Here is a 25,144-nt window from a genome sequence, read left to right as displayed (position 1 = left end):
CCTCCATATTCTTCTTCTAATGTTTGACATAGTCAGTGCCCTTCCCATGCCAAGTTCTGCCACTCCTACTCTACAGTAGGCACCTGTATTTGTATTTTGTATTTTTGCAAATTTATAGAGTTCATTATACCCAATGGTGTCAAAGTGCTAGCAAAGAGGAAGAGCAACTACAAGCGAGGAGACTAGACCCATCCATCATGAAAGGGAGAAAAGCTAGGTTTTTAACTGCTTATGAAAGGCAGCATGGGAGGTAAGACTTGCAATGTGAGTGGGTAGCTGATTCTAGATCTTGGCAGTTGTGACCCGAAAGGAAAACACCCCCTGGCTTTTCGAAATCTAGGTATTTTTTACCTTCCTAAGAGAGGCAGACCTCAGCTGTCTATTGGGAATATACCAATATAAGGCTGTTCTCAGGTGCAACGGCCCCTGATTATGGAGGGCAGTGGGAACTAGAGAGAGGGCTTTGAAGGTCACACTCTTCCTGACTGGCAGCCAATGAAGGGACCGAATGCCCTCTCTGACCGACAGACATTTTGGAGTGTCCAGGACTAGTTGAGCAGCCACATTCTGAATAGTCTTAAGTCTATTTAGGGTGACTTTATTAACATTTAAATGCAGAGCATTGCAGCAGTCAAGGTGCTATGTAGTAAGTGCAATGACCACTGCAACTCTGAACTTGGCTGGAATGAGATTAAATACCTTTTTTCTAGTTTTGTTAATGAAGAAATAGGAGCTCGCAGTCCTCTTGGCCAGGTTATCAAAGGAAATGGAAGCGTCAAAAAATCACTCACATTTTTTAGCCTTCGTGACCAGAAGAGGTAGGGGGCCACAAAACTCTGGCCTCTACAGTTCAGACCTTACCGATGTTTGCTCTCCAAAAATCAGGATCTCTGTCTTGTTGGAATTCAATTTCAACCAATTCTCTTTCATCCAGTTGTTAATATCAATCATACAACATTTGAACCTTTCAGCCACCTCTGGTATGTCATCTGATATTGGGACAATGATTAGGGTATCATCCGCGTAAGATAGTACTTGAAGGCCAAAGGACCTAATCAGCATGGCCGAGGGGGCAATGTATAGATTAAACAGAGAAGGGCTGAGAGAAGAGCCAGTGGAACCCCACAATGTAGCTGGAAAGAACCTGCCCTAAAGTGCCCACAACTCACAGTATGAGACCTGTTAGTAAGAAAGGAATCCATCAGTGCCAGGGTGGTGTCCCTCAATCCTGCCTAGCCCAGTCTATGAACCAGGCGTGAGGGAGACACAATGTCAAACGCCGCTGAAAAGTCCAACAGCACCAGGATGGCTGAACCTCCCTGATAATTGATGGCATCAGTAGCAGCCTGCAGAGCAGATTCCGTACTGTGGCCACTCCGAAATCCATTCTGTGAAGCATCCAAAAGATCCTGGGAAGCCATGAACTTCTCCAGTTCCTGATTAAGAAATTGTTCAAATATGTTAGCCGACGCAGGTAAATGAGAGATAGAACATAGATTACTTCAATCTTCAGGGTTACAGTGAGGCTTCTTTTTATGGGGAGCAACTATTGCCTCCTTCCAGGATTGGGGAAAGGTTCCCGCTAAGAAAATTTGATTGCAAACTTTTTTCAAGGGTGGCAATCTGATCCGGTACCAACTGCAAAATTATGGGAGGACATGGATCGTCCAGAGAATCGGATCTCAAGTGCAGAAGAAGCTTCTTAACTTTTTTGAGCGAAATAGAGGGAAGACGGATAGTGTGGCAGTGGGGGGGCGATATAAATCGCCTCCTCATCTATATCTATGAGTGGGCTATCCTCAATCAAATTAAAACTGAAAACAAGCTTCAGAATATTGTCCCTAAAGTGAGCTGCCACCCGGTTACAGAAGCCTTGGGAGCTGGATTCAAGCTAGCCTGGCTGATGAGGGGTGTTACCCCAAAACCAGTCAAAGGATGCTTGTTTCCAGTCCAGGGAAGACCTGGCTTGGCAGTTCAAGCTGGACTGTTCCCATGAGGAACAGGGTCAAGACTGATTTGCATATGGCTGGTCTGAACTGGGCCGGCGAAGAGTGCTAAAGAACGATGATAGATTTATTTATTTATTTATTTATTTATTTATTGCAATTTTTAAAGCGCGCAAATACCCCTACGGGTGTCTCGGCGCTAGTGTTTACAGAGCTCGCTGATGGTGTGACGGGGGAGTTTAGGACAATGAAAACAGCCATGTTTTAAGGCTCTTTCTGAATTTGAGGAGCGTGGGGGCAGTTTTAATATGAAGTGGTAGGGTGTTCCACAATTTGGCCGTGGCGATTGTGAAACATCTGTCTCCCCAGCTGGCCTTTCTTGTCCTAGGGACGTTCAGCAGGTAGGCAGAGGAAGATCGAAGGGTCCTGCATTGTTCCAGTGGGCGGAGAGCTCTTTTTAGAAACTGTGGTCCTGCATTGTTCAGAGTTTTATAGGCTATGCATAGAGCCTTAAATTTAATTCGGCTCCTAACCGGAAGCCAATGTAGTTTCTTGATATGAGCTGAGATTGAAGTGAACTTAGGAATGGATAGTAGGGTTCTGGCCGCCGCGTTTTGTACTGTCTGGAGCTTGTTGAGGACCTGTTCTTGGGCATTCAGGAGAAGAGAGTTACAGTAATCGGTTCTCGAGAACACTAAGGTGCTGATAAGTGTTTTGCCCGCGGACTGTGGTAGGTAAGGAAGTAATTTTTTTATTTTTTTTAGAGTGTAGAAGGCAGATGATACAACAGCGTTGGCGTGGTGTATGAAAGTAAGTTTATTGTCAAAAATGACTCCGAGGTTTCGGACCTTGACCACCGGTTGGGGGGGGGAACCCATCTGAGGTGGCCACCACTGAGGGGACCATGCTGGGCGTAAGCTCCCGAATGTCATCACCTCCGTTTTATCGGAGTTAAGTTTGAGGCAGTTTGATGACATCCAGGAGCTTATGGCCTTCATTCCCTCCTGAAAGTTGGCGGCGATAGATGCTCCGTTGTTGTGCACTGATAGTACTAATTGGGTATCGTCGGCGTAGGTTGTCAGGGCAATTCCATAAGATTTTATCACCCTCGCTAAGTCCGATACATAGATATTAAAAAGCGTTGGACTTAGCGAGGAGCCCTGTGGAACGCCACATGGGAGGGAAAAGGTCTGGGAGGTGAAATTACCCATCTTTACAGTCTGGGGGCGATTAGCTAGGAAAGAGGCAATCAGGTCTTTAGCTTTGCCTCTAATTCCTAGAGCTGAGACACGGTCGATCAGAGTGACATGATCGACCGTGTCGAAAGCCGCAGAAAGATCTAGGAGTATTAGGACTGCCGCTCCTCCCATGTCCATTGTCGTTCGAATTTCGTCGGCGGCCTTTAGCAGTGCTGTCTCCGTCCCGTGTCCCTGTCTGAAGCCAAACTGAGTGTCATCAAGTAGATTGTTGGCATTGATGAATTTCGAAAGTTGAGTGTTCATGGTTTTTTCGAAGAGCTTGGCTGGGAAGGGGAGACATGCGATGGGTCTGTAACTAGAGGGGAGCAGAGGGTCCAGGGTTGGCTTTTTTAGAAGTGGCTTGATGATAGCCTCCTTCCAAACAGAGGGATATATTCCTGTTGAAAACATGGCATTGCAAATAGTGGTCAGCGCGGGGGAAATGGCTTCTGGAATGAGGTTTAGGATAGCAGGAGGACATGGGTCTAGGGGGGATCCGGATTTCGTGCTGGTTATCAGGCGTTGAATATACTTCTGGTCAATGGTGTCGAAAACTGATAGAATGGGCGAAATATTCATGGGGAGTGCCATAGGCAAAGGTGAAGGGGAGGAATGAGAGAAGGCAAGGAAGATGGAACTGACTTTTTCCTCAAAGAAGCTGGCCAGCGCATCTGTTAAAGACTGGGAACCTTCTAAGCGCGGGGCAGGGGGGTTAGACAAAGTGGTAACCACCCTAAATAGTTCTCCAGCTGAATTTTTCGCCTGATCGATTTGGGAAGTATAGTAGCGACTTTTTTCAGCAACTATTAGTCTTTTGTAGATGGTGAGAGCGTTTTTGTAGGTTGTTTTGTCTGCGGAGTTGTAATTGCGACGCCACTGCCTTTCAAGATTCCTGCAGTACTGTTTCCGCGTCCGGAGGGCTTCAGTGAACCACGGGGCTGAAGGTATTTTCCTGTTTCGATGGGAGGATTTTATCGGAGCAAGTATTTTACAGGCCGTGTCTAGATTCGTCAAATAATTGAAGGACGCTATAATGGGGTCCTGCTCACCGGGAATATAATTCTCCTGCATACTCTCCGCTAACTGAGCTGTGTCGAGGTTTTTCCAGTGTCTATAGGAAGATTGGTTAGGGGCAGTAGGAGTGGGTTTGGTATGGTTTGTTTCAACCGTGAAACAAATCACTGCATGGTCTGTCCAAATGAGGGGAATAGTTTGGGTGACAGTTACAAGGGGACTATTGGTGAATATACCGTCTAATGTATGACCTGCCTGATGCGTAGGAGAGTTTATCAGTTGTAACAGGCCAACAGCTGATAGATCTGTGAGTAGCTGAATGGTATCGTGATTATTGGTGACTTCTAGGTGAAAATTAAAGTCACCTAGTATGGTGAAGTGAGGGGTGTCTGCGGCTGCTTCGATTAAATTGCCTATATTAGCGAGAAATTTGGCTCTTGACCCCGGAGGGCGATAAATTAGCATGCCTTTGAAGGATGATTTAGCCGAGAGGCATAGTGTGAAAATGAGAGACTCATATTCAGAGCAAATATAAGGTTTCGTCGTAAGTTTGAAGTGGTCTTTGTAGATTATAGCAATGCCACCCCCTTTTTTTATTGGCCTGTCTAATCTACAAACATTGTAGTTAGTAGGAGTGGCTGCTCTGAAGTCTGGTCCGGAGGCTTCGTCCCCCCAAGTCTCTGTGATGAATAATAGATCTAGGTTATACGCATCAATCAGGTCGGCGATTTCTAGTTTGTGCTTGGGGAGGGATCTTGCATTTATTAATGCAGCTTGAACCAAAGGGGGGTCGGTTGTAGAGTGGTTCGCAGCAGCTATTGTGCAAGTAGAACAAGGAACTGGGCCCAAGATTGGGCTGGAGTATCTGAGATGAGGTAGGATATGAGGTAGGGCAGCTGTAGGCCTCATCTGTGACTGGGGGTGAGTGAAAAGTTTCAGCGCTCTGTCGATCATCTCCTTGTGTTTGCAGTATTGGTAGCTGCCATTATTTTCATACTGAAATATGAGGACTTAGCACACATTTATAACTGTGCATCATTTCTTTGTGCTTATCTTTCTCTTCAATGAGTAAGCCTCCACCTCAGTTCTCTGTCCCCTGTCTTCAAGTAAAAATAAAAGTAATATCAGGAATAGGGTAGGGATACCCTGACCCCCTTGGCCCATGGGGGTTGGGGGGGCTCAGAAGTAACCCCATGGGGTCAAAAAGAACAAACAAATTGGCAAAAATTGCATCGATCACGCGTAACTCCTGAACCTCCTGAGTAGCCCACCCTGGAGCAGACATGAGTGTATATGGGGAGGATGGCCAAATGACCACCCCCCACCTCTCCCTGATGTCCTAAAGATCCCAAGAAGCCCACCCGCATAGCCGACATTTTTCAAAATTTGGAGGGGAGAAGCTTGGTCCCCCTACCTGAGCCAATAATGGCCCTGAAGACCCCATCCTCCTGTGCCAACGCACATGCTATGTCCTGAGGAGCACACCACCAGAACATAGCGGTTTACTCCCACTTGGAGGGAGCACTTTCAAAACAGCGCCAAGTGGGACCAAACACCAAGTCCACTCCCAGCGGGTGGGAGCTTTAAAAATGCTCCCATCCGCTGGGCGTGAACTTTTGATCTGTCTCCCTGCCCACACTTATACGGCTAGGGAAACGGATCAAAATATTGCTTCCTCCCTAAGGGAGCTGCATTAGTAGCTACTCCCTCTGAGAACAAGCAATCCCGGCTCCTGCTGCCTGTGGGGGACCTAGGTGCTCCCTCTGCGGCCCCCAAGGAGTATATGGAGGGTACCATGGGTGAGCACCAGGGAACGCACCTTTCAGTGATGAGAGCCCCTGGGAATGGGGTCCATGGGGCCGATAACTGCTTTTGTTAAATGTGTGGCTCCAGGGGATGGGGTCCCCCGGGCCTAACAAGGATCGTAGAGGTGGACTGTGCAGACCAGCTCCCCATTATTTTTAGTAATGGCCCTGGGGTCCCCAGGGCCTATCAAGGCTCTGGGGGGCATGTGACCCCCCCTTCCCTTTAATTGAAAAAATGGCCCTGGAGGATGGCATCCTCAGGGCATAAGGCTTGGGAAGGAGGGCCATGAATCTACCCTCCCCTTCAATAAAAAAAAGGCCCTGGGAGATGGGGGGTCCTCAAAACCTAATAAAGCTTGGAGTTTGTGGCCACTTGGCCATCCTCCCCTTTAAAAAAAAAAAAAAAAAGACCAGTGAGATGGGACTAATAGGTCTAGTCTCGGGAAAGGGACATGTAGAACCCTCCCCTTTAAAAAACATAAGGTCCTATGGCCATCCCCCACTGGGTTGGCTTTACGTATGGTAATATTACTTTCCATTAAAAAAACATAGAAATTCACTGGAAAGACAAAGGTTAACGTATCGTTATAGTTAGGTGAATATGTCAATGACAACATTAACCTTTAATTTTTTTATAAAAAACACAGCAATTCATCAGTTAACTATAATTTGCGCCCCCGTCATTCACTGCTTATGACCTCAGTCAAACAGTAGCATTGTATAGCGCTACTTGTCACCCATGAGTGTATCCAGGCACTGGCAGGGTCCACTTGATTAGCCGAATAGCAAGGTCTTCGGGACTTTCAGAACTCTGGAGGAGATGGGGCGGTCCATAGATGAAAGAGTAGCTTGATCCATGTCTGTGCTGCAAGGTAGGTGTGACCTTATATATTACATCACTCATGACATGTTCTATGACATCTCAAATGACAACATTGATGAAAAGAAGGTTTACAATGTTCTAAAAAGCAAGGAAGCATCCTGCCAGATCTTTCCTGCTGCCATGCCATAGTAAATAAATAAATAAATAAATGCAGGGAGGGGAGAGATGAAAGTGCCCTATAAACACAGGAGCAGGATGAAGTTAGGAGCATCGGTGGCAGGGGTCAAGTAAAAGAGAGCACACCTTGGGTAGTGGGGTAATAGGGGTCAGAAGAAAGGACACTCAAACACTCCAATAGAGTACGCCATACAAAAGAAAGAAAGAGTCCCCTTAGGTTTGCAGTGGAAGGGTAAAGTAAAGTTCATCTGTTCAGAACAATGTGAGACCGTAATGCCACTGGGCGTGGCAAACATAAGAATAGGGAGGAAAGCCATCCATTCCAGAGCTGGGAAAGGAGAGGGATAGCAAAGCCCATCCAATTATGTGGAAGGGCTGTCAATCACTAACATCTCTCATCACTTCTGTATCTAATTTACTGAACTGTATATGAAAATCTCTTGCTCCAAGGATACCTGGTTAACCTCCTACAGGTCATACAAGATTGATCGCACCACCACCAAAAACGGGACCCTTTTAACGCAAAGTTTCCCTTCCCATCCCCACCCAGCTCCTCCATTCCAGTCAAAATACGGCTGAATTTGAACTCTGTGCTAAACTGTAAATCCCTCAACTTTATTCTGGACTAAAACATTAAACTGCAAGCACACACTAATGCAATGGAGCAGGAAGCTGTGTTACAACTCCCACATCTTCTTGGATTTGAATCTTTTATCCATTCATCCAGATACCTCAGTTTAACTTTGTTGTCCCTTCTGTAGTCCCTAGGCTACAGAAACTCTCTACTCGATGGTATTCCAGACTGCACTTAGCATTCTTAGGGCAGCCGGCCTTGAGGGGGATAAAGGAAGATGGCGGATTGGTGCGGCCGCATTGAGCTCGCACACGGACCTGCTCCCACTCCATGAACGCCATGAATACATCATGAATACTATGAATTCTCTTTAGGTATGGGGAAAAAGAGGGGAAAGGAGAAAAAGAAAAAGCTGGGCAGCTGAAAAAAAGAAGCTGCGATGATAAAAAAACAATTAACGTGAAATTTTGAAATCTTGGAAATTTTCAAACCGGCGAGGCCGACAACTTCCTCTCTTGCTTTTGATCTGTTACTATTAAGAGGAAAGGAGCCAGTGCGACTTACTGATCTGTATGATTCTCGTGATTACTCGGACACCACGGCAGGTCTGGATTTCCACCCGGCGAGGTTTGGCTGACTCCCAACGCTCCTCTCTCGGCAGGATTTCCTGGGGCTGCACATCTGCTGGATCACGCTCGGCGGTTTCGACTGCGAAACCTGCTGGCTCTTCTGACGTGGAGAGAGACACAAACCCTTCCACCATGAAGGGCAACACAACGCAGACTGCTTCCAGAGTTGGCCACCCGATCATGAAGGTAATGCAATCAGCTAAAGACACTGGGGGGAGGGCCATTTTTTTTTACCAGAGACTGAGATTTTGGATGCACTGTTAGGGGCTGTACTCTCAGTCACCGGGGACAATGTGGCAGTAAATGCCGAAACTTATGCTGATTTGGGAATAGTACAGCCATCTCCCCAACGCGAGGACGCTAAATCTGAGTATATGGAAGGGCAGTCATTAAACGTAATAAATTCATTGGTGGATTTGCCTATTGGGTATAACCAGTCGAATGGGAGGCTGATAGAGCAGCCCAATAGCCCAGCAACAGAGCAGCCAGTTACCGACCAAAACCTATATAATCAGCAAGGAGAAGCACTGCCTCAACCTAGCACTATTTTGGAAGATTCGATAGGGTTGAACATTTATGTGGGTACTGGCCAGGCTGGGAAAACTATTCCATTGCTGCAGCCGGAACATTCAATTGGCCCCTCACCTTCTAATACTGCTGAGTCTCTTGGAAACAGTCCTAGCGGCACTGCTAGTCCGCATATAGCTAACACAAACTGGGACAATCTTGCTGCAAATAATGGGGGATCGTACGTTGAATCAGCCAATTTACCACTCGGCCATAAAAAAGGCAATAACAAACCCAAGGTTACAAGATCTTGTAAAAATGGAGCTGACAAGCAAGGTGACTTACGGCACAGTAGGATCAGTGTCCGTAAACTAGCCTCAGTTAGCAGCCCGCTTCGGAAGTGGGTTACGGCAAAAGGGGAAGTAAAAAATCTGATAACACAACTTTCTGCTTCTGGCCCAGTAGTGGGATATGATTTAAAATGAGGACCTCAAGGCGTTAAACTGGGGATGGCAGCTTCAGAAATGATGTACTCTAATATAAGCGGGATCCAGTACATGGCACTGGTCATTCCCCTTCTGTTTCTCTAACTCCCCCCAACGACTACAGAATATAACGACTCAGCTGGTTAGCGCACTGGGCCCGATGAAACTTCCCTCACAGTGATTCTTCAAGCATTGCAGGTCCAGAGAGAAGAAGCACAATAACACTATGCTCAAGCCAGGGCCGACAGTCTACTGATCAAACAATCTCCTACGGAGGTAAAAGGCAAAGTGGCCTCACTTGTGTCGGACATCACGTTGCTACAGGAGCGTGTAGCTGACACGGAGTATTATGTTATTAAATCGGCTAAAACCTCAGAAGCACAAGATAACCAGCTCAAGTTCCTGCAGGGAAAAATCGATGATCTTGAGAATCGGCAATGCCGAAATAACCTCCGCCTTTTTGGCGTCCCAGAAGGTGAAGAGGGCATGGATCCATGTACATACATTGTTCAACTGCTCCAAAACATCTTTCCAGATCTGGCTGACTGGGACTGGAACAGTCAAATTCAAGGGGCATATAGGCTGCCATTAGTTTCTAACAAACCCGCAGGATGCTTTCCCAGGCCTTTCCTTATCTACTTTGGCAATTTTCTATTAAGGCATGCGGTCTCAATTAAGGCTCGACCCACCTCTCCTATTTGTGTGGATTCCTTTTCTGTATTTACCAGATCGGACTTCTGTAAAAACACAATGGACAGGCGATGGAGAATACGCCATTTTATTGACCCTTTAAAGGCAGAAGGGGCACAAGTTTTCTTGCAGGAACCTGTTTACTTAAAAATTATTAAAGGTGGGCAAACACAATTGGTATATAGGGAACAGGGTGCTCAGGAGGTCTTGGCTAGATGGCAGCAGGGGGCTTCTAAATAACTAAAATAGCTATCCCTTTGCGGGTCTGTCTCCTTTCTCTTTTTCATAGTGGTTATTTTATCTTTAGTGACTTTTTTAGTTTTGCTTACTCTTTTCACTTTATTTGACCAGATATATGGCTGGGCTGCTCTCTGTGCGTGATTTCTCTCCAAGGCTGTCCACATCAACAGCAAGGAGGGGGTGATTCCTTTCCACAGGTGGGTGATGGGAAGGGATTGGGGGGAGGGAGGGTGGGGGTGCCAGGTAAAAGCATGGGGGGCACTGAATTTGTAGGACAAAGTATCAGGGAGCAGAGGCAGTTTGTAGAGGCTTCTATATTAATTACAGATAGTACAGTTAAAGGTTATTTAAAGGTAATTATTTGTACCGCAGGAGAACCTATGGTGTATAATGTATTCTTTGTTATAATATGGGGGTAATTAAATGTTTATGCTGGAAGGGCTAAATGCTGTACATGAACGACAATTGGTATGCGAGGAGCTAAAAATGTACCAGCCTCATCTGACATTTCTAACCGAAACCCGCTTGGCGTATAAAGACCGGGCACTGCTTAAACAGCTCGGATATCAAACAGTTGTGTGTACATCTCGGGGTATCGATCAGGGGCGTTGCCATCTTAGCTAGCCAAACACTTGCATATAAAACTTATCAAGTCTTAGCAGATCACAAGGGGAGATGGGCTATCGCTCAACTTGAAATCTTTGGTATCAGATATGTCTTAGTGGCTCTTTATGAGCCTATTGTCAACGACCCTGAGATGTTAAATTCTTTAATGCTAACTATACTGGAATTGCAAGGAGTATTAATAATCATGGCTAAACCAATCTAAGGATTCTACTACTCGGCGAACAACTACAAGAATGCCAAAGTACGGGCATCTATTCTCGAGTTAGCACGCTCACATAATTTTAAGGATATGTGTAGAACTTTACTCCCAAATCTCCCAGGGTATACATACTATTCACACCCACACAAGCAGTACTTAAGGATAGACCTGGTTTGGGCTAATGATACTGTACTTTGAACAACCAAGATTGATGTTTGCCCTCAAATTACATCAGATCACAACCCTATTCTGTTTGCTTTTCAAAAACAACTGACAAGCAAATCTAGGTGTTCTTTTTCTTTCCCACGCCACCTATTGACTGATGGCGATTATATCTTACACATGGGGAAACTGTTGTCAGAATTTATTCACATTAACACTAACACTGCTTTATTATGTATTTTTTGAGATTCAATGAAAGCGTTTATAAGGGGTATTACACAGCAATTTGTATTTCAAAAGAACAAAACTGGAGAGGCTTCTATTAAGGCGGCTCGTTTAGTGCTAGCTAACTTAGAAATATGTCATGAAACAGCCATTAGGCAGGATGATTGTATTCAGATGCTGATTTATATTGATCTGGTAAAAGCACGAGAAACAGCAGCAGAGATACTCAAGGAAAGAGTGGCTGCAGCTTATAATAAATATCGATCTACTCAATATGAATATAGCAAACAAGTGGGTAGGATATTAGCATACCAATTAGTGGACAATGAGGCTAAAAACGTAATAAAGGTCATGAAAGGAGCGGGTAACATACTCTACACAGAAACTCACTCAATACTTGCACAATTCGTATCTTTTTATGAAAACCTTTATGCTCCATCAGACCTAGACATAGCAGAAGAGGTTTCTAATTACTTAACAAGAGCAGCACTACCACCTCTACCAGCAGAGAACGTTGCCCAATTTTGCGCAGAGATCTTACCAGACGATGTTATGGTTGCTCTGTCTTCACTGCCTGCTGGTAAGGCTGCTGGCAAAGATATGATACCTATCGAGTTTTACAAAATATTCAGGAATATAATAGCTCCACTCTTTGCCAAGGTCACTCAAGAGATAGGCGATACTGATACTGTACCTCCAACTTGGGATGTTACTAATATAGTGTTCTTCTTGAAAAAGGGAAAACCTCCAGAAGAGTGCGGCTCTTATCGCCCGATATCCCTTATCAATGCTGACGCCAAAATATATGCCAAAATCTTGGCTAACCGCCTAGCTCCCTTGATGCCCAAACTTGTTTCCAGTCAACAGCATGGTTTCATAGCGGGCTGAGATACTTCGGCACATATTAATACTGCTATAATGGCATTCGACTACGCCAAACAATCTGGTAGTAATCTGGGAATTACACTACTAGACGCGGAAAAAGCTTTCGACCGTGTGGCATAGGGTTGTTTGTGGCCTATCCTTACTTCATTTGGAATGACGGTCCGAATTCTCATGTGGGTAAGGGTTCTTTATCGCACACCACAGGCCAAATTGAATTACGCCGGCTCGTGCTTTTCCGTATAAATGGGGGTACTCGCCAGGGATGCCCTCTCTCCCCATTATTGTTTGCCCTGTATCTTGAACCCTTCGTTTGGGCTTTACTTGCTAATAAAAACATTCAGTCATTATGTCCGGGTCCTAATGAATCGAAAGTCAGTGCCTATGCAGATGATATGCCTATCTTCACTACGGACCGGGTAACTCCTTGGAATTAATTGTGCATGAGGCTGGAATATTTGGATCCTTTTCTGGATATAAACTAAACCTTAATAAAACCCCGGTGTTATTGAATTTTACACCAGGTAGCCCTGTAATGGGTACATGCCCCGAAGTTACTTATTTAGGCATCTGTATTTCATCTCAGATTGAGTGCATAATTGAACAAAATTATGATGCTTCACAATGTTATTAAAATGCTTAAAATCTGACATATACTACCCATAAGTATAATTGGCAGGTGTAAAATCAAAAAGATGACAATCCTCCCCAAATTCCTGTATTTATTTCACTCAATCCCTTTGAGTGTTACTAACGCCTTTTTAAAAAAAAAATAGATGGCGTAATAAGCAGCATCATATGGGGGTATAAATGCGCATGCCGAGCAATTAAACTACTAAAGTACCCATATAGCCAAGGTGGTCTTCAGCTCCCCGATTTTAAATTATACTATTAGGCTTCTTCTACGAACCGACTACACAGCCTTCTCTCAAATAGTGGCCTAGACTTTAATCACAAATTTCTGCTAGGCCAAGATAGCTATAGATTTCTCTATCGAATTCACGATCCGAATTATTTCAATAGAGTACGTTTTAAGACTCTTAGGGGCTTAGTCTTTATTTGGCTGGAAATTCTAGCTAGATACTCTTTTCTGATATACTATGATAAATTTCCTCTCTGGGATAACCCATCACTTCCGGATATTTTTCATGATGGTGTGTCCAAACAGTGGGTTAAACTTGGGATTGATAAGCTTGGAGACCTTTATGACTGTAATGGTTTTCGAACTTTTCAAAATTTGCAAGACACTTTCTCAATACCACGTCAACATTACTATAAATATCAACAATTTAGAGACTTCTTTTTGAGAACACAGGGTCTTAAATCAGTAGAGGCATATGACCTATTGACATTACTACATGAACCTCCTCGGAAGTATGCAATTCGTGTGGCACATATATATCTTTGCCAGGATAGAGCTGACCCATGTCTACAGCTATCACTAAAATAGAGCACCATTCTAGAGACTGAAACCACTCCTATAATGATAGAATATTAAAAGACGCTGTGTGGTCTACTAATCTAAGGCTCCAGCAATTTGAGACAGTATGTATGTTGTATTATACCCCATAAAAGATTGTCAGCTGGTGTTGACAAGGAGCTCAATATCCGAGCAATACGTTGAATTGCCATAAATGCAGAGTACATGGTGCAAATATTGTACATATGTTTGCTACATGCCCACAGTTGTTGACATTCTGGCAGGGAGCTATACAGGTTTGTGAAAACAGCCTTGGATTAGATGTGGTTTTTACCCCACAGGAGATCATGCTGGAATATAAGGGAGATTCTAGTTATGCACTTCGTACACTGCTCGCTATAATTTTGGTTTCTGCTAGACTAGCCATCTCTAGGGCCTGGATTTCTCCTAGGCCCTGCAACATTGCGGGGTGGTGGGTTATTGTTGTAGAGGTTTTCGAGAGGGAAAAGGCCTTGGCTAAAATTAGAGGCTTAAGTTCAATGTTGAGATTTAATGTAGTCTGGCATAAAATGATAAAAGATTGATTTAATCTATTGCGATACCCCATAAGAATGTATGACCTACATGTATTTTTGCTTTGCCTCTCCTGCAATATGATTCTTTTGTATTTGTATTGGAACCAGTACAGGCTAATGTATAGTCATTTGTTTTGCCTCCCTTGCTTGAAAAATAAAAAGCATTCTTAGGGCAGCCAACGTGCACTGATAGGCTAGCTACAAGAACATCTGATCTATTTGGTCTCTATGAAATGGCTGTCCATAGAAGGGAGGATCATCTTTAAAATTGCTTCCATCACACAGAAAACATTTTTTCTGGAAACCCAAGACCACATCGCATTGATATGAAACACCTCTGGCAGACAGCTTATCCTGCAAGGAAAATCTCCTCTTGGAAAAACATTCAAGAAAGAAAAGACGCTTAAGCACTACTTCTCTGGAAGTCTACCTAGATCATGGAATTCAATCCCACACGCATATTTTTGAAAATATTCAGTTTACATATTTCCATAATGTTCTGCACACTCTCTTCTGAGGAGCCTTGTCTTCTCTTCCATAAGGATAAAAGTTGTTTTTCAAACTGACCCTGCTTTTGGATGTGTTTATTAAATTCCATGAAATGAAGAAATGCTTTTCTTTTGGCCTTGACCTCTTGCCTCTTCACATAAAGAGAATTTGCACAATGTGGATTTCTTGACAGTGTCCATGTTCAGCAGAAAAGGCAAAATCTTTGAGAGATTATATTTGGTACATATAAGGTTCTTTCTTCAAGCAATAATTTGGCTGAAGCTACTGTTGTCAGGCGGATAGTCTTTTGCATGAACTAAATAATGCAGCATCAGAGCAAGCCAGGCTTCTTAGAGAATTTGTGTTCCTTCCACCATTACAAACGCAGCAGCAGTGGGTAGGTCCCTATCAGAGACATTTTGCAGATCATGCTTGTTCAAACATTGCTAATTGGATGCATTTTCTGGGAAAGCAAACATAGTTTAAGCTATGTGAAGAGATTTTCTTATCATAGGAACTTCATTCATATTCATAAACTCTGAAAGTCTTTATTCAAGCTCAGGATCCAGAAACACCTTAACAACCACCACAAATGGAATGATGACCCCTATGAATTTGAATTTGAATTTGAATTTATTTGCATAAGTTCATTAAAACCATTGCATTACAATAAGAGCATTAAAGGGAAAAGACATCACAGTTCATAAAGGTGAAAAACTCTGGGAAGGTGCTATAGTTAAGTCCTAACATCTGACTCAGGGCTTCTTCACATATTTGCAGTTGGCCGTTGTTCTTTGTCCGGTCCCCTATGAAAATAACAGCCGTCTGGCTCCTCAGATCTCCAGGACTACTTTTGTTACCATTCTACATGCTGATACTCTTTCTTTTGTAGAGTGCTTGTGCTTTGTGACTGTGTTGGAGAGTGTTCTTTCGAGGTCCTGTGTTTAAAATAGTCCATTATCAGCGTTTGCACTTACGAGGGCTGGGACGGGGGGCAGTTCCGGGGTGCATGGCACCCCTAATAGATTGTACAAATCTTCCACAGCGGGCCAGGATGTGAGGTTCTTTTTGTGAGAAACGTACTGCAGAGGCCTCATGGCAGGTGGTTACTTTTTCTCTCAGGCATAGTTCTCTGAGAAGGATCCTCCTTGCAGTTGCTCGAGCAACAGCACAGGAGGTGTAGCCATGATTCATGTTCGTAGTCAAACAGTCGACATGCTCCTTCTGTGTTTGGGTTTGCACAGGCCCGGCTGAAGTCCATAATTGGAAGTGCCAGCAATCGCATGTACATAATCTCTTTTCTGGTTTTAGGGTTAAGCGGGCGGTAAGGTAGGGTTGAGGTTTGTTTACTAAATATGAGTCATTCAGCGGGGTCAGGAAAGATAGTGTTTTTAATGAGGCCTAGTCTTGCTGGAATGAGATTAGTTTGACTTGTTTATAGATATGCGATTTCCAGGTGGCGTATGAAATGCAAAGGAGAGTGAATGCTGGTTTGTTTATTTCAATGGAGGCCATGGCTCTCGTAAGCTGCTTATTCGATTGTGAGCCAATTTTTTCGAATGTGTCTCTGAGGCAGCTTTTTAAGGATTCCCTCAGAGATTTTAGGATTCGAATATAATATTTTAGAAAGTCGGCTTCAAGGATTGATGATTGTTTGACTAGCCCGAGCTCCAGCCTAACTCTCGTCCTAGAAAGGTGTTTTTGGAGTTGAAAGATTTTTTAATGGGCCACACATTGAGCCCACCCTAGGATTTCCGAACAAGCTCCAGGAAACCGTTGATGCCCATACGAAAGTGCTGGGAGAAGAGAAGCTTGAGTGCCCTTTCTGATGCCCACTGCTGACGGACTTTTTAACATGTTGTTCAATTTTAACAAACCAAATGTTATGGCAGTCAATTTGTTAGCCAGCTCTTTTTTATGGGCAGTGGGTTTTTATGAACCAGACCCCCAAGTTTCTGCACTGAATTTATTTTCCTGGAACCTATGGTGCATGTGATATGTTTTTTGTGCTTTTGCCTGCCTATTATTATAATCGTGGGCTTATCTGAGTTGATGGTAAGATAATTAGGTGGGCTGTATTCATGTAAACAGGTCAGAGCTTGTTGGAGGCCCACTTTGGTGTGATCCATGATGACTGTCATCTGCGTACTGAAGAATATTTAGAGACCGATTGCCTAGTCGGGGGAAGCTGTTGACGAGAGCTTTTCCCAAGTCTGCTGTATACAGATTGAAGATTGAAAAGGAGGGGAGCAAGCACACAACCTTGTTTCAGACCTCCCGTCGTACAGATTTCAGCTGAGAGAGATGTGGGGCCTCTTTTCACCTGTGTGAGAAGTTGGCCTGATATATGATGTCACTAATTCTAGTGTACACTTTGTATCAGTCCAAACAACCCTTATGGTGATTGGTTGTAAAGTCAACCTTATACATAGGCTTTCCTGTTTTCAGTTTCTATTTTTGGTAAATTCTGGTGGGGTTTTTTCAGTTTTTTCAATACCTTAAAAAACAGTGGTTATCAGTGGTTACACATTTTTGCGCCATTAAAAACAACAGAAACAGTGTTTTTCCAGTGTTGATGGAATTTCAATTTAATTTTAATTATTGCTTTCTTTCTGCACTGATAGTGCATGTGTATAGGTAGTGTGTGCACAGGATATATAAGAACCAAATACATTTTTACTGCATCAAAATGGACTACTAAGTCAATAGCATTCTTCATTAACTCTGAAGATTGTAAAGATGCTTTCAGCATACACTCTAGCAAGATACAAGGATCTCTTACAGGGAAGCACTTTAGCTCAGGTATCGATTTTGACAGGCCATCATACAACTTGTTCATATACGTAGCTGAATTACTGCAAATACAAACAATATCACTCCAATCTTAATTGAACGTGGTAGGAACTTTTTCAGCAGCATTCCAAGTGACACTGTGTTCCATGTTTACCAAACGCCTGGTGTCATGTTTTCACCACTATCTCAGATGCTTGGTGACAACATTCGTTTCACACATACCTGTCACTGCATCTTGCATTGAATATTTGAAAACTGGGCTGTTTGGCGATTCACTTACAATCAATACTGACTCACTAGAAAGGGGGACAGATGTATCAAAAGACTTCATCCATTCTCTGCCTGTGGGTAAATGTGATGCTACATATTAGGAAAGATTCTAATTAATCCAGCCATTTCACCTATCAGTGAAGTCAAATGTAGCCAACATTTCAAATATGATTTTGATATTTCCCAATTCTCTACAGTTTATACAATAACTAAACAAGACCTAAAAATGCATCTAAACACTGCATCTTTAGACCAAAGACCACAAACCTAAAATAAAGCAGAAGAAAGAAGAGACAATGTTTCAGTGACATCCCTAAACAACAAAACTCAAGCAGAATAATGTTAGCCCAGTCTCTCTTGATACTACCTTGTATAACAAAGTTACATTGTATTGGCCCCTTAAGGACGAAATAAAAATGACTCTTTCACTCATCTTTTCCTTTCTTTGAATGGCACTTAGTTTGTGGTTGCAAAGGTGTTTTTTCAGTGTTTATATGATTACACCAGTGATGGCTATTTTCCTTTCGGTGGGGTTTTATCAGTTATTATAGGTTTAAACCTAAAACCAAATAGCCTACTTATAGACCAGCTATCCTAGTGGTAGCATGGACAAGAGCAGTCTTAGGCTAAACTATGAATGGCATGTGAAGCCAGCTGTTATACCATATGTAATCCCTTGAATACCAAATGAAAGGACACCACAACAGATATATATATAAAATAAAGTGTATTTATTCTAGTCAAACCCTCAGCACTCTTTATGAGATTCGAGGTAAGTACAACACAGTCTTATTCAAGCATACATTAAGTCACACAGGTAAGTAATACAGTTAGGCCCTAGGGGCCACGCAAACCATATACTAAGTAAGTGGTATAAGGACCACTGTCAGGGAAATAGGATAGGCCTAGGCCTAGGGAATCGCTGGGGCTACACTACCCTACCAACAGTTAGGAAGTGGGAGGCCCACGGGATTCAGGTGCAGAGTGGAAACACTCGCGCGTAATGCGTATAATCGATAGAAATATTACAGTTTAGAATTAATAAGATTTAGGACACTTCTGGAGTAGCTAGGAAGTCGAGACTTGAGAACTAGACACTAGGATAGTCAATACCCTGATGAGCACTGGAGTACCCAAGTTACCTAGCCCACGGGCTGCGGGTGCATAGGTGTGAACTTGCGTCGGGTTTCGTCGTCGACTTCTATGGATGCCTGAAGGAAAGATGCTGACAGGCAGTCAGTGAAGAGTGTCCGGTGGATCCCAAGGCCGGGATCAAGAAGGAAGGATACCTGCAAGCAGAAGGGACAGTGTCTGGGTCACTAGCCAGTGACCACGTGGAACCAGGAAGGAACCAGGCGATGTCGGGAGATTGCAGGTGAAGAGGTGAAGCTTGTCGCAGCAGCCACGGGTACCAGGAGACGTCGAGGACGACCAGGACCAGGAGGCGAGCTGTCCCACGAAGGCTCGTGCTGTCGGCGGCGTCGAAGTCGAACTAGGACTCACCAACCCTTGGCAAGCGGAACCCACGAAGAATAGTGGACTTGCTTCTGGTGCAGACCAGGAAGGTCTGGGGTGCTTCTCTTTTACAGAGGAGCAGGAGCCAGTCTGGAGGAGCCAAACCAGCAGTGGAAAATTGAAGGTGTGTCGTCGCAAAGGTTACTAGCCAACGGGCAAGCAACCGGACAGACGCGGCAAGCAGGAAAATGCAGAAGGGCCCCACGCAGGACTCGTGGAGTGTGGGGGGCTGATCTTCGGTGCAGATGGTGCTTGGGGTTGGGGCTTCTCAATCCCCGGTGCACAACCTCGAGGGTGCCTCAGAAGCTGCGCTGGAAGATACTCGCCACTTTTCCCAGGTAGCCGGTCCCACGTCTCTCGTCACCTCCACGGATCTCAGCTCGGCTGTGGATGTGGATAAGGGTCGGAGAAGTCTGGAAGTCAAGGCTCTGGTCAGGCTCTGCAGTCGGTCCCTCATAGAACTTCAGCAAAGCAAAGGGTAAGTCTCTTGATGGTGCCTGTTCGCACAGGGTGACCACTCCTTGGCCACAAGGGAGATTCTTCAGTCTTCTTCTTTTGTCGAATGTCGAAGGTCCAGAGTTTCTGTTCAAGTTGCAGGTTCAGGATAATCTACTTTAGCAGGGCCCAACTAGTTACTAATATACTGGGCTAGTGGGCTGGGCTACCTGCAAGGTCCCTCCTAAGGGTGGGACCAGGAAGGGGAGTGGCTACACCCCCTTTCCTTTGTCCAGTTTTGCGCCAGAGCTGGGGCTGGAGTGCCCCAGCACCGGTTTGAACTGGACTATGCATGGAGCACCTTGTGTGCCCCAGGCATGTCTCATTCCTTTCAGCCCTCCCTGCCCCAATACACTAAAGTCTGTCTGGGGAGGTGCTAGCACCTCCCCAAGCAGGAAACCTATTGTCCAGGCCTCCCTGGCTGGGAGGGCTCCCAACAGCAGAAGGTCAGACTCGTGTCTGTGGCAGCAGCATCCATTTTGTGATGCTGAGGCTTTGGTGAGAGTTAAACAGCAAAGTAGGATTTTAACATGTCTCTCCCTCTAGAAGGGAGGAATAATATCCTCATCACCAGAAATGGTATGGGGGTATTATTCCAAAGTGTTAGACACCTTACACGACATGTTTTGATAAAGCCAAACCATAGTTACCATAACTGTTTAAGATTATAAGGCACTTTAAGAGTATATGGTAGGCTATATCATAGAACAGCTATAAGGACATGGTTCCGAAAGCTGCAGACAGGCTCAGCTCATGCTAGAGCACCATCTCACATGTTACCAAGCACTCTGCCTCCAGGATTGTTAAGGCCTGCCATAGGAGTGGCTGATAGGTACACATGTGTCTATATATAAGGTAGGTATAGGAATACTACACCTAAGCAAGGGGTGATTACACGACCTTGCCCCAGCTGAGTGATCAGCCAGTTGTGTCTGATTAGAAGGCCAGACCAGGGGTGGCATAATACATGCTGCAGCCCCTGGGAGGCCTAGGGTACACCTATGCCCTGGGTACCTAGGGTACACTGTACTGGGTCCAATAAGGTGATCCTTACCAATTGGTTATGTACCTAGGGTACATGGAGTCCATTTTAAAGAGAGAGCAGACAGCCTGAGACCCTGAATGGCAGAATCTCAGGCCAACTAAGTCGAAAAACCAGCTAGACACTAGGCAAAAAGTTGGGGGTAACCATAGTCAGATATCCACCTTCCTACAACCTGTACCCAGGTTTTCGAGTAGAGAGGCATTATGGCTGTTAGGAATGAAGATGGAATGCCCCAATTTACTAGTTTCTTCCACAGCAGTTGTCTTTCGACCTTGTCAGAGGCTGCTGTTAGGTTGACAAAGCAGCAATAGAGTGGAGGTTAGTCCAGCTGGGTGGCTTGGTGACAGAGGGCAGATAGAGCAATTATGTTGTTGGCTGTAGCGGCTCCACCTTGGAAGCCTGTTTGAAAGAAAAGGAACAACTAATTTCCTTCTGCCCAATTTCCCAGTTTTTCCAGAAGGATACGTGCATGTGCTTTAGCTTCCAGATCTAACAGAGCTATTAAACGATAATTGCTTGAATTTAATCAGTCTCCTTTTTTGTGATTTGGGCATAGTATTGAGCCCTCCAATCTTCACGTGTTTTACCAAGGGTGTATGCAATGTTGAATAGTGAGGTAAGTAGCGCTGCCCAGCCCTCTGGAGCAGATTGGAAAATCCCCGCAGGGAGCCCATTTGGGCCCGGCGCTCCGCTGGACTTCATAGTTTTTATTAGTTTTACAATTTCCTTCGGTTGAATCAGGGTTTGGTGTTCTTCTCCGTTCGATGAGACTTTGATCGTTATAGCTGTGAGATTCTGTGCCAGGAACTGGGTTCTCACGTGGTTCTCCCACACTGGTGCCGGGACCGCGTTTGATCTCGGGGGTCCGAGAGATTTTAGGGTGTTCACATACTGCCAGAATCAAGCTAGGGAACCTTCTTTGAGCATTAAGAAGATCCTTTTCCATTCCTCCTCTTGCTGAGCATGTTTCAGGGCTTTTTTTGTGGGCATTCCGTGCTTCCTTAACTGCCAGTAGATTTCCGTGTGTTGGGTTGAGTTTGAGCACGTGGGTTTTCTTCCTCAAGTTCTTCCGTGTGAGGTTGATGCTCCGTTCCGACAAAGGTTTGTTTATGTATCTTGGTAGTTGTTGGTATTGCTTTGAAAGACCCCTGTGGCCATGGAGAAATGCTCCCAACTCTCTGGTCATCAGGTCCCAGTTTATTAGGAGGAAATTCCCTGGATGATCCTGTAGTTGAGAATTCACGTTGTCGAGCCATTTAGCCACCAGGGGCGAGTGGTAAGGTTGCCACTTGATTTGCTTTACCACGTTCATTGGTTCATCTTCTATGGGTTAGCCTAGCTCCTGGCCTGTGTCAGCTATCTGGTGGTTTAAATTCAGATTTATTACCAGGGGATTGGGATCGCTTTCTGTGCGATTTACGATGTCGAAGCTACGAAGATGATTAATTAATCCGCTGGACATGAAGATGTAATCGATTGTAGAGATTTTCTTGAACGTGGGGCAGGCATTCGTCGGGGTCCGTTTTGCCGATTTTAGGCCAAATATGGTAAGTAGATTGTTGAATTGATCGTGTTCGCTATTCCTCTGTCCGACACTATGACGATGGCCCTGGAATTTGGTGTTGAAGTCGCCTACCAACACGATTTCATGTGTGGGATGAGATTCGATGATTGTCTTGATGGTCGATCACAGGGTCCCCATGGCGCATGCTTTTGAAGTTTTGCGGGGGTTCAGGTAACAATTTATGAGGATCAGAGAGAAGACTTCTGGCCGCTTTTAAGACCTTCGATGACTAGGGCTTGCACATATGGGTAAGAAGATCAAAACTATGAGAGATTGTTTTAAGAAGATCAAAAGGCCCCTGATGGCCGCCCGAATAGAATTGTTTGTGTTGCCAATTGAAAAATTTCATAAACCCCTTAAATTGCAATGGGGATCAGCGACCAGGTTTCCTGGAGGCATATGATGTTATTGCTGTTTAAAAAGTCAAGCCCTTGTTTGGAACGGAGTGTTTAAGCCAGCCCCGCCACGTTCCAGGAGATAATTGTGAGTTGATCTTTTGATGCCAATTTTCCAGACTGAATGGGCACAGTAATTGACCTGGGAAAAGGTTCCCTTGTGCTAGGTAGCGTGAAAGAAGTTACTGCCCCTGGGAGCTGAGTACGTGGTTGTCACCTCGTAGTTCTTGGCAGCCAGTTGGCAGCTGATGATCCGTTTATTTTCACCACAGAGGATCTGTAATGGGTTGGATGCCAGTGATGTACTTACTAGCCAATCATGGGTAGCACTTCAAGCTCTCTTCCGTATGCATCCTCTGGGAGGAGAGTTGTGGTCCTCAATTAGGACATGAGGATATTTCCTATGTAAAGGCAACAGTTGTTTTACATATTGTTATATTTCAGTGTGCTTGTGTAAGAATATTATAAAAACAAAAATAGAAAATTTAAATTGGATTCAAAACCCTTATAGCATTTTTACTGCCTGAAACCCTTTTTATTTTGTAAAGGATTGCCAAAGAATGCTGTCTTAGCTACCCAAAAGCAGAGAGATTTGAAACAGTTGGCAGAGGAGAAATAGCTGGTGATAGGTTAAAGTGGGGAACAAATCTGAATTGATTTGTTGACCCGAGGGAAATCTAAGCTTTCATATTAAGTGACTCACAAGTTAACGACTACATACTAGATTCTACTACACCTATTCAAACGAAAACAGCTCTAGTTTATAAAAGCAGGCTTTTCCTCCAAGACTGTGAGTTCCCTGAAGTGGCCCTAAGAAGACATGCAGGCCTTCATAAAATCCCCAAATAATGAAAATGTGTATGTTGAGCAGTGAACCGTTGACTCTTAAATACGCTTTGTTGCAGTATTTGTGAACTCTTTTAAAACCACAACGTATGAACCTTGATGAATCTACAATAGACATGGCTTCACTGCTTCATTAATAACTATAAAATAGAATGTAAGTAATAATATCAAGTTAAGGAAATTTTCAAATGGTGTACATCAGAAATAACAGGTAATACGTGTTTTTGCACTCTATCTTTTTTCGTTTGATATGTATTCATTCACATTTTAAAAACATTATGGCTCAAAAAAGAGAGATTGAAATCTTACAAATGTTTGCTTTATGAAAATAAATACTTTGTCTTGTTTGGTCATCAACAGCAATGACATATTTCAGAAGTTTGCGGATATTCAGCCTCTCCTACTTGAGCAGCCGGACACAAGCATACTGCCACTTCACGAAACTTTTGTGTGCCTTCAAAAACTCATGGTGGCTGTGAAGAATATTCTTGAAGGAATTCAAAGGTAAGCAGCTGTTGTGCAAAGGATTTTGAGGGGTGTGTGTGACTGTTACCATATCAGACGTCCAGCAGTTATTATATTTTATTTAGTTATTTTACTTTAACTAATCATTGGTTTAGTTCTGCCACACTGGTTATTGTATTCAAGTTTTTTTAATATTTGAAAAACTAAAATGAATATTGAGAGCACGTTATAGTGCTTTATTCCACTCAAAAGGAGATATATGACTAGGTTGTCCCTTAGTAGTTTTTATTTTATTTTAGAGGCTCACTCATGCCTCTGTAGTTAAGGTTGTCACCTCACTCCGTAAGATATCTGATTTGTATATCCTTAATAACTTTGGGTCCTTTAGACTAGTATTTACTGGAGTTACAGAGAAAGTGTATCGGTGTACATCGTAGACATTTGCCCAATTTGACGTAGATCAGGTGAATGGTTCAGAAGTTATAAAGGGGTTGGCGGGGGATTGCCAAAATAATATTTTATCCATTGGTTAGTGGGATTTGCAAAGAGCATTTTTGTGCACGTGCCACGGCAAAATCACTGAAGGGAAGATTATCTCGTTTTAATGACGATCATTTAGTACCTGCTTTTGGTTTGGTGGAAATCAGTTCAGTTATTTTGGAGCAACAAGGCAAAACGTGAGATTCTAATGCCTAAGCCGAAGTATGAATATTTGCAAAAATGTTTCAACGCCAATGTGAAATTTGCACATACACAGTGTAATTGCATACGTTTGCAAAACTAAAGTGAAGCATAACAGCGAAAAAAACACTTAAATAGGTTTTTTGTGCACAGATGTTAGCATGGATGACAATAGTAGTGAAACCTACGGATGTTTCACTTTTTGTCAAACTACTTTGCACCATTTCTGGAGAATTTATTTTTAACAAATTTAGAGGTCATGAAGAACCTGGATGTGAGAGAAGTTTTGAAATATTTTTCTTTACTCAATGACACTACTCGTGGGACTTAAGGGACAATGGTTGAACATAGTCTGTCTTCATCCTTCC

General features: G+C 43.9%; 1 protein-coding gene across 5 annotated transcripts in view; it reads left to right on the top strand.

Moving 5' to 3' along the window:
* SWT1 (SWT1 RNA endoribonuclease homolog) overlaps positions 1 to 25,144 on the top strand; it is a 976,200-nt gene that overhangs the window by 810,742 nt on the left and 140,314 nt on the right. For all 5 annotated transcript variants that reach the window (XM_085601694.1, XM_085601692.1, XM_085601689.1 and 2 more), the window contains one exon: positions 23,991 to 24,134. In XM_085601694.1, coding sequence (XP_085457820.1) covers positions 23,991 to 24,134 — 144 coding nt within the window. The remainder of the gene's footprint in view (positions 1 to 23,990; positions 24,135 to 25,144) is intronic.

Source organism: Triturus cristatus, chromosome 4_2, assembly GCF_964204655.1.
Source record: "Triturus cristatus chromosome 4_2, aTriCri1.1, whole genome shotgun sequence".
Classification (NCBI taxonomy): domain Eukaryota; kingdom Metazoa; phylum Chordata; class Amphibia; order Caudata; family Salamandridae; genus Triturus; species Triturus cristatus.
Note: the sequence above shows the minus strand (reverse complement) of the source record. Positions and strands in the feature narration are given on the sequence as shown.